Genomic DNA, 10,783 nt, shown 5'->3' on the forward strand with positions numbered 1-10,783 from the left:
GATAGTCCTTTTATATTATTTCATTCATATTATATCATGAAGTGATTACATTGAAATTTGAAACTATAGTTAAGTCTTTTTAATAAAACTAGTATTGGTAATTATAGTTTTTTTTTTTTCTTTTCTAAGCATTCTAGTGTTTTACATCTTCTTTCCACAATAAACCTTTAATTCATTTATCCTTTAAACAAATTTAGAACTACAGGACTCAAATCCCAGCTCACTACTTACTCTGTGACTTGGGTAAATCACTTTACTGCCCACAGTGTGCTCACTTGTAAAATGAGAATATATAATTCCTGTCTTACTTTATTGTTTGAAGATAAAGTGAAATAATAATTATGAAAGGAAAAATATTTCAGATATTGGCAGAGAAATGCTTGCACCTGAGTGTATATAATTTGCAAGCTGTCTTGAATCCCTTTGAAAGAGAAAGTGTTTTATGAACCATGCCTCTAATTTTTTTCTTCCTTATTTTCTAGGTGAAACTGTTCTTTGAATCCCTTAAGGCCCAAGGATTACACCTGGATGTTTTTCAAATTGTTCTGGAAACTATAAATAATAATATTAAGTGGCTGGAGAGGAATCTTAACACTCTGAGGACTTGGCTACTGGTTAGTATTTAAATGGTCACCAGAGAATACATCAGATACAGGCTCTATCTACATGAAGTCAAGCAGAATGAATCATGCCAGCAAAGCTCAAGTCAGAGTTCTAGTTTGTCTAACCAGTAAGAGGCCTGAAGAAATCAGCCAGTACAGCGGCCTACTCTCAGTTGTTGTCTACAGCAGACAGATACAATGCTAGGAATAGGGGAAGGCCAGTCAATAGACTATGATGATTTAAAAGTTCCTGAATAATGGGTTTATGTGGATACACACACACACTCACACACACACACACACACAGTTTAGCGGCAACACAGGCCTTCTACATTGTTTCACTCTATGCCAGTATTTTGCGTCTTTTTTTTTTTTAAACATTGCTTAGTATCCTGAAGTTTGCCCAGCCAGTTTTACTTCCAGCAAAAAAATAGCCAATACATAAAAAAAAATCTGTCTCATATACATCCTTCCATCCCATTACTTTCTCCAGCCTTCAACTCAGCCTGAACTAAATAACTAAATAAAATATTTAATTTTTACCATTAACAGAATATCTGATACAAATTATGAAGGGTAAAGGCCAGAAAACCGGAGACTTTGTCACCAAATCTCAAATTATTGGAAACTAGATGTCAAAGTTTATCAAGAAAGCTTACGTCTCTCATTCCTGAAGATCCTGAAGGTAGACTTTTGGGGTTATTTCCAAATGAAGTTGAATTTGCAGTCACAGAGGTACGGGAGAGAAAGAAGATACGCAACATACAGTTTAACCCATGCACTATTACCATTTTTAATACATCTTCTGACGGTTACGGAAGTAGATTGCACTGTATATTTTCAGTAAAATCAGGATTTAATGTAAATATTTTTAATCTATCACTGTATTTTGTGATCCAGTTCTGGAATTTCTTCATATTTTAGTATTCAAGGAATAGTTTAGTCTCTAAAATGTTCTGCTGCATGCTTCTTTTAATTGTTTGAAAAGTAGTTTGGAACAAATAAAGAAAACATTACCCAGACAGTAGGAAACTTAACAAATGCGTAATCCTACATATGCATCGGTATGAAAGTATAAGCAAGTTTTAGAAAGATAAAAGACTTGAATCAGTACATAGGTGACTGACTTACCTAGGTTGTTAAGGAAAGCTGGGGAGGTCGAGGAATGTGTATGTGTAGGGGGGTAGGGTGTTACCCAGTACATTTTTGGAATGATATCGTGAAAGTCAATTATAGCTTCTGTAGACCTTTCTCAGCTGCCAAAGTCAGTGAAAGTCAATTATAGCTTCTGTAGACCTTTCTCAGCTGCCACAGTCAGAGACAGGATAGTTTAGATGGACCATGGGTATGACCCAATTCACCTTTCAAGTTTGTTTTCAAATCATTTCTTGGAATCTTTGAAGCGTCTTTGACTCTAGATTTGACCTGGTCATGGACCTATCTCCGTCTTTATAACACCTAAGTGATATCCCTCTGGAATTACATGTACTTTAGCATAAGGAAACTGAAAGAGTAAACAATACTATTTTCTTCTACCTGGGTAATATGTAAATTAAAGAGTAAAATGTGTATGACTTTTGGTAGAATTGTGTCATCAATAATGTTTCCACAAATACACTGGGTTCTTTGTTTTGTGCAGTAATTTGTCTACCATAAAATTTCAAGTTTTTAATTCCCTTCGTTACTTAAATGCAATATTGATTACTTTTGTAATTTTTAGGATTCTTAAGGATTGAGTACAGGAAGTAGCAATTTTATTGTTTAGAAAGTGAGAATTACTATGCTAAAAATGTTTTGATGAATAAATAGTTTAAAAAAAATAAATCAATTGTATTTATTCCTGTGGTGTTTCAAAAACTTTATGGTGGATGCCAGACCACCAAACACCAGTCCAGGTTTGAGGACTGGTGAGAATAACAACTCAGACTTAGCTAAAGTTAGTTTTACTTCCTTTTACCCCAAATGAACAAACACTTTATGAAAAAATAATGCCCAAGATCATGGATATATGACGGGGTGAGCAAACATACCTTCTCAGTGCCTCCCTTGTTCCCCGCAGAGGCCCACTGAGAATTTTGTGGTCTCAGCAGCCCACACAGCATGAGAAATCCGCCACGTCAGTAAAGCCCAGAACCAATGGCTTGTTACCCTTAGCTTTGAGTGGGCACTTCAGCCCTCAAGAATCCAATTTACTACCATAATAGGAACTTCTTGCCGTACCCCACGTACATACTTCTGCATTTCCTTCGTTGCTGTGCCCTTTGGGCCTATTTGAGGTTCCAGAGAAGCAGGCTTGGCCAGGAACTACTACAAGGAATCCTGATTTTCTGAGGAAAGTTTCTGAGTTTTTTTTTTTTTTTTTTTCATCTCAAACTACAAGGGGACACTTCAAATAGCTACGGAAGTGTTTCCCACCTGAACACTACTGTCAAACACAAGGCTGTTTAAAATGGTCACGTTTTCACTATACAGCTTCACTTACATTTATTAATGACCTCTCTTCCATTTAACCATATATCAATATTTTTCATTTTAACATATAAGGATTTATAACTTCTATATTTACAGACTGTAAATCAATCTGATATCTTAATCTCATCAACATCATGTCTCCAAATTACAAGGAAGAAAGGATGAAAAGGATCATAAAAAGTGGGTTTGCTAGATTAAAACGTATACTTATTTTACGTAATCTCATATTTCATAGATTTTCCTGAAGGGTAGGGTTAATTCATTCTTTTCCCAGCTATGTACAAGAGTGCCTATATCCCTGCATCCTGACCTTGTCAGTACCAGATATCGATCTCTCTCTAGTTATACTTCTGTTGTAAAGTACGATTTTCCCCTGATATTTATATAGCTTTTTTTGTTTTGTTTTTTTACACCACCAGGTTTTTTTTTTTTTTTAAGTAGTAGTATTTGCTTGATACATCTTTTTCTACCCTGTTATTTTATTTTGAATCTCTGGTATACTTAGACTCTTTAGTTTTTAGATGAGTCTTTTGTAAATAGCTTATACCTGAATTTTGTTGCCTATTCTGCTTCTCTTCTTTTCCCTGAATTCTCCGAGGCAGAAAAACTGAAGTTTCAGGTGCCCTAATGGTGAAAGCTGACTTCAGCTTTCTGCTTACCCCTTAGAGTTCCTATCTTTACTTAACTTTTGGTCCATGATTATTCCTTACTAACTTTTCAGGTCATCAATGCATTAAAACAAAATTTTAATACATTCTATATTTTTAGCAGGAACGTCTGTAGGGTATGTAGTCTAGCATATTCCCAGGAACCATAATAATTTTCCGACACACAAATATCCAAGACTTTTACATAACTGGCTCCTTAGGATGAAAATCGGTTTGCAGCATTGACTGTGTAGTATTGACTTCTCATAAATAAGTTTGTGGGGTGCCTAACATTGGACAATGCTTAGGAAAGTTAGCAGTATAAACAGATCATTTGTTGAGGATTAAAATCTGGAAATTTTCCAATATTCCTAGGGAGAAATGGTTAGAAACTGGAAATGTAGACTTAACTAACAAGATAGAAAAACATTATCTATCCTCAGTCACCCATACAAGCTTCAATTTCTGTCATGGATTGAATTGTGTCCCCCCAAAATATCTGTCAACTTGGCTAGGCCATGATTCCCAGTATTGTGTGATTATCCACCATTTTGTCATCTGATGTGATTTTCCTATGTGTTGTAAATCCTATCTTTGTGATGTTAATGAAATGGGATTAGCGGCAGCTAATGAGGCAGGACTCAATCTGCAAGATTAGGTTTTGTTTTAAGCCAATCTCTTTTGAAATATAAAAGAGACAAGTGATCAGAGAGACAGGTGGACCTCATACCACCAAGAAAGCAGTGTTGGGAGCAAAACCTGTCCTTTGGACCTGGGGTTCTGCATGGAGAATCTCCCAGACCAAGGAAAAATTGATAACTAGGACCTTCCCCCAGAGCCGACAGAGAGAGAGAAAGCCTTCCCCTGGAGCTGGTACCCTGAATTTGGACTTCTAGCCTCCTAGACAGTGAAAGAATAATTTTGTCTTCGTTAAAGCCATCCTATTGTGGTATTACTGTTGTAGCAGCATTAGATAACTAAGACACTTCCCAACTATAACTTCAGGATCATTTGCAAATTTTTTTTCCTTTACCCGAAAGTCCTCCTCTTTTACCGTGGTCACAGATAAGATGGGGAAACTGGTTTTCTATTCTCAGTGCATGACTCATTATTATCTTTAGATCTTTACACACAGGACTTTGCACATTTGTGAGTTCCTCTCTCCCTCCATTGAATTATGGTATGTTTTTCTTTCTTTCAATACAATATTTCAAGTTCATTCTCTGTGAATAAAGACTCCCGGTATTAACACCACTTGGGATGTCCCTCTAGTAATCCAAGCTATCTCAGTTACACTTACAAACCTTGTTTTACAACTAGGCAGAGTAAATTGTCTATGAAAACGTTTAGGAGACAAAAATTTATTATTCCTCAACTTTAAATCCTTATTCCATTTTTAAAAATTGTTTTTTTTGTAAACTAAGTTTGATAATTCTAACTTGTCTCCAATATTTTGGAGGTAGGAAGAGAATGGATAGAACACTATGTAAAAACTTCAATATAAAAGAAGCTGGAATCAGAGTGGGAAACTTTTTCTAAAAGGGAAACAAGGTCTCCATGGCATAAAGCTGCTGGTATATAATTTTATTTTCTTTCTACGCATGCTTCCAGATGGAGAGCCAAAGAGTAAAGGCAAGAATCTTAGAAGGACAAACAGGAATTTTTCACTGGTAAGAGGTAATCAGGCAGAGAGATCTAGGTCGATAGGGATCAAAGATTTATCAGAAAAAAAAGGTCTGGTCTGGTGTGAAACAATCTGTGTGAAACCAGACGGAACCCACGGTAGTCAGACTCTGTGTTCTGGGTGAGTTAATTCATTGCATGCTCAAGCACTGAATTTGGCAGTGGTGGCTCAGTGGTAGAATGCTTGCTTTCCATGCAGGAGCCCAGTTTTCCAGTACTCGCCCACACACCTCATGTACAGCCACCACCCGTCTGCCAGCGGGAGCTTTCGTGTTGCTGTGATGCCGAACGGATTTCACCAGAGTTTTCAGACTAAGACAGACTAGGAAGAAAGACCTGATGATCTACTTTCGAAAATCAGCCGATGAAAACCCTATGAATCACAACAATCTGATCTACAGCTATTCATGGGGATGTGCAGGACCTGGCAGCTTTTTGTTCCACTGGGCATGGGGTCACCATGAGTCAGTGCCCACTCAGTTACAGATAACAACAAGAAGTAACAATGAATAAATTGTTGATTAAGTTGTTGGTTAATGAGAGAAGTCTTGGATCACATTTAAAGGTTTCTATTTGATTATTCTTGTTCTAAGTTGTATCTTATCTGTAAATAATAGTTATGATACTACTAATCGAAGCACTGTTTTTAAATATAAAAGTTCTGTATTATAGAAAAGCCATTATTACAAAGGCGTATTATTCTTCTAGTTTTAGTTAACTGTGCCTCTGGGAGGTCTTGCTCTTTGGATCCTATGGCCAAAAGGAATGCACCAACTCTTAGCTCCTCAGTCTTTCTGAGGAACTAGAAAGAAACACCCGTGCAAAAAAGGGCTGTCTAAGAAGGAAACCACACAGATTTTTGTGAAAATACATCTCCCCTTATCCAGTTGTCTTTTCTTCTATAATTCCGCTATGACAAATTCATTCCCCTGGGCTAATAAAAGTTGAAACATTCAATTGTAATCCATTAAGCATGTCATAGAGTGACGTTTTAAAAAAACAGTAATACTTATTTCTATACCACTAGGCCAGAAAAGGAGTCTGAGGGGAGAGAGAGGCCCCTGGGTTGGGAGTCGGGGTTGTGATTCTGGAATGAGGGCAATAGCCAGAAAGTACTGTTTGGTTGGGAAGCTCTGGAGGGCAGTACCTGACACTCTAGGGTGTTGTACACAGAGTGCCTTTGTTAAATATTTGTTGACCCTGTGAAGCAGGACCTGGAAGTGAGGAAGAGAAATAGAAAATGGGAACTAGGAGAACATAGAGACAAGCCTACTTGGCATTTCTGCCTCAGGCTGGTCTTGCTAGTACATGACTGTATATTTCCGTGTCTTGTATTATAAATTATGCAAATATCTTGTGTGCTTGTTCCGATTGGCTCAGTGTATTGCAAGCGACTTAAAAGTAAAGGCTTTGCTCCTGTTTGGTTTTTAATTCTCTTTGCTTCTCTGCACACCATGGGCACCCCACCAATGTTGATATCTGACAGCCTTTGCTGGCAGCTATCAGCCAGAGGGAGGTAAAAAGCATGAGTCAGCCGAGAGTCAGCCAAGAATCACAGTCAAGCATAATCTTCAGCATAAATATTACGGGACCTTCTCATGCTCAACAATAAACAAGAAGCTAAAGGACATATTTTATGGGAGTGGTCCTTAGGCTCTATTTCAGCAGAGTTGTAAGAAATAAAGGAAAAACGAAAACTAAATCAGAATCTTTAGGAGTGTAAACTTCTCCCTAGAAAGAGCAAGTGCATCAAAAATTCTAGCTAGAGATCATTTGTAAAAATGCCATTTATGCCTTCTGACTTTTATAGAAGAGGGCCTATGATTGGTTTTCATGGTTGTAGTGGGACCATCTATCCTTGTCACTTCCTGGCCTAGCTAGGATGGATTTAAGGTTTAGCTATCAACTCAACACCAAAATATCTGTTTCCTCAGGATATCATCATTTTAAATTATCAGGTTAGATTATGTCAGCACTATGCAAATTTGTGGAGCCCTGGTGGCACAGCGATTAAGTGTTCAGCTGCTAACCAAAAGGTCAGCAGTTCAAATCCACCAGCCACTCCTTGGAAACCCTATGAGGCAGTTCAACTCTGTCCTACAGGGTCACTATGAATTGGAATCGACTTGATGGCAATGAGTTTTATTCAAATTTATTTGCTTCTACACTTTATTTTGGAGGTCCAAGGTTTTTGCATGCAAGTCTACGTGGTGTTAAAATTTCAGAATTCACATTCAACAATAATAGCAAATAAATCTTTAATGCTTACTTTGTGCCAGTTTCTGTCCTAGGTGCTTTGGGTACATTAATTCATTTTATCCTCACAATAACCCTATGAGGGGGGTACTTGCCCTCATTTTACAAATGAGAAAATGGAACTTGCCCCAGTCAGAGCTAGAAAATGGCAGAGCCAGAGTTTGAGCCCGTGACTCATCCTCTGGTGGCCAGGCTCTCCACCACAATCCTATGCTACCTCTCATATACCCTAGGATTCCCACAGTGCAATTTCTACTAAAGTTACCTGAGGACCACTGTGATCATTAAGGTTGTGTGTCAACTTGGTTGGGCCACAATTCTCCGTAGTCTGGCAGTTACAGTGTAGTTTGGCAGTCAAATAATGATGTGATCACTTCCATGATGAGATTTAATATGACATGATCACCTCCATGATGGAATCTGTTGCGAGAAGCCGATCAGTTGAAAGGGAGTTTCCTAGGGGAGGTGGACTGCATTCAATATAGGTGGGCTCTCTGGCACTTTTTTTTTTTTCTCTCTGGCAAGACTCATGGGCTTTTGCACACTCTGGATCCTGCAGCTGACTCTTGTTCACCTGACCTCCAGCTCATGGGACTTGAGTTAGCAGCTTACCTGTCTTCTTGCCTACCTGTCTTGGGATTTGTCGATCACTGCAACCTGTGAGCCAAAAATCTACTGTCTGACCTGCCGATCTGGGGTTTGCCAGCCCCTGCAGCTACATGGGTCGAGAGAAGCCTCTAGCCTGACAAAGGAACTTGGGACTTTCCAGCCTCCACAACTATGTGAACCATTTCCTTAATATAAATCTCTCTCTATATATGTTTATAAGTTTCCTTCTCTAGAGAACCCAGCAAACTGTCAGAATAACCTGGGACACTTGTTAAAAATGGGTATCAAAGAGATGGATTGACACAGTGGTGCAACAATGGGCTCAAACGTAGCAACAATTGTGAGGATGGTGCAGGACTGGGAAATGTTTTTTCCGCTACATATGATGCATTTGTCAGTTGGTCATACTGTGATAGCTTGCGTGTTGCTATGATACTGGCAGCTTTGCCACCAATATTTCAAATACCAGCAGGGTCACCCTTGGTGGACAGGTTTCAGTGGAGCTTCCAGACTAAGACAGACTAAGAAGAAGGACCTGGCAGTCTACTTCTGAAAAAATTGGTGAGTGAAACATTATGAATAACAGCTGAACATTGTCTGGTGCCAGAAGATGAGCATCTCAGTTTGGAAAGCACTGGGGAAGTGCTGCCTCCTCAATGTATGGTCAACCTTAATTCAGCCAAGCTTTCGGGATCTTCATCTGCTGATGTGGCATGACTCAAAATGAGAAGAAACAGCTACAAACACCCATTAATAATCAGAAAGTGGAATGTACACAATGAATCTAGGAAAATTTGAAATGGTTGAAAATGAAATGGAACACATAAGGATCGACAGCCCAGGCATTTGTGAGCTGAAATGGACTGGTTTGGCCATTTTGAATCAGGCAACCATATGGTCTACTATGCCGGGAATGACAAATGGAAGAGGAATGGCATTGTGTTCATCTTCAAAAGAGCATTTCAAGATCTATCCTGAATTACAATGCTATAAGTGATGGGAGATAACGTCTTAGTTATCGAGTGCTGCTATAACAAAAATACCACAAGTGAATGGCTTCAACAAACAGAAGTTCATTCTCTCACAGTCAAGTAGGGTAGAAATCCAAATTCAGGACGTCAGCTCCAGGGGAAGGCTTCCTCTCTTTCAGGTCAGGAGGGAGATCTTTGTCATCAACCTTCCCCTGGACTAGTTGCTTCTCAGAGCAGGGACTCCAGGTCCAAAGGATGCTTTTTTCCCTGGCACTACTTTCTTAGTGGTATGAGGTCCCCCTGTCTCTCTGCTTACTTCTCTCTTTTATGTCTCAAAAGAGATTGGCTCAAGACACAATCCAATCTTGTAGATTGAGTCCTGCCTTATTAACATAACTGCCGCTAATTCCATCTCACAACATCGGGGGGATAGGATTTATGACATACAGAAAAATCACATCAAATGACAAAATGGTGGACAATCACACAATACTGGGAATCATGGCCTAGCCAAATTGATACATATTTTGGGGGGACACAGTTCAATCCATGACAGATAATATCCATATGCCTACAAGGAAGACCAGTTAATATGACTATTATTCAAATTTATACACCAATCACTAATGTCAAAGATGAGGAAATTGAAGATTTCTACCAATTTCTGCAGTCTGAAATTGGTCAAATATGCAATCAAGATGCATTGATAATTACTGGCAACTGGAATTCAAGAGCTGGAAATGAAGAAGGACTGTAGCTGGAAAATATGGCCTTGGTGATATGAACAACACCAGAGATTGCATGATAGAATTTTGTAAGACCAATGATTTCTTCATTGTAAATACCAATTTTCAATAATGTAAACAGTGACTATACATGTGGACCTCACCAGATGGAAAACACAGGAATCGAATTGACTACATCTATGGAAAGAGATGATAGAGAAGCTCAATATCATCTGTCAGAGCAAGGCAAGGGGCCAATGGTGGAACAGAACATAAATTTCTCATGTACAAGTTCAAGTTGAAGCTGATGAAAATTAAAACAAGTCCATGAGAACCAAAATATGACCTTGAGTATTTCCCACCTGAATTTGGAGACTATCTCAAGAACAGATTTGATGCATTAAACACTAATGAATGAAGACCAGACAGTCTTGGGAAGACATCAAACATGAAGAAAGCAAGAGGTCATTAAAAAGACAGGAAAGAAAGAAAAGACCAAAACAGAACGTCAGAAGAGACTCTGAGACTTGCTTTTGAATGTAGAGTAGCTAAAGCGAATGGAAAGAATGATTGATGAAGTAAAAGAGTTGAACAGAAGATTTCAAAGGGCAGCTCGAGGAGACAAAGTAAAATATTGTAATGAAACGTTCAAAGACCTGGAGATAGAAAACCAAAAGGGAAGAAGACGCTCAGCATTTCTGAAGCTGAAAGAACTAAAGAAGAAATTCAAGCCTCGATCTGCAATTTTGAAAGATTCTATGGGCAAAATATTGAATGATGCAGGAAGTACCAAAAGCAGATGGAAGGAATACACAGAG

The 10,783-nt window shown here is 38.5% G+C and overlaps 1 protein-coding gene across 3 annotated transcripts in view; it reads left to right on the plus strand.

Moving 5' to 3' along the window:
- ERAP2 (endoplasmic reticulum aminopeptidase 2) overlaps window positions 1–2,418 on the plus strand; it is a 51,227-nt gene extending 48,809 nt beyond the window's left edge. For 2 of the 3 annotated variants that reach the window (XM_049869331.1, XM_049869341.1), the window contains exon 19: window positions 483–1,142. In XM_049869331.1, coding sequence (XP_049725288.1) covers window positions 483–626 — 144 coding nt within the window. In that variant the 3' untranslated portion in view covers window positions 627–1,142. The other variant, XM_049869350.1, reaches the window with a different exon arrangement.
- The last annotated feature ends 8,365 nt before the right edge of the window (window positions 2,419–10,783 follow it).

This window comes from Elephas maximus, chromosome 2 (genome assembly GCF_024166365.1).
Source record: "Elephas maximus indicus isolate mEleMax1 chromosome 2, mEleMax1 primary haplotype, whole genome shotgun sequence".
Classification (NCBI taxonomy): domain Eukaryota; kingdom Metazoa; phylum Chordata; class Mammalia; order Proboscidea; family Elephantidae; genus Elephas; species Elephas maximus.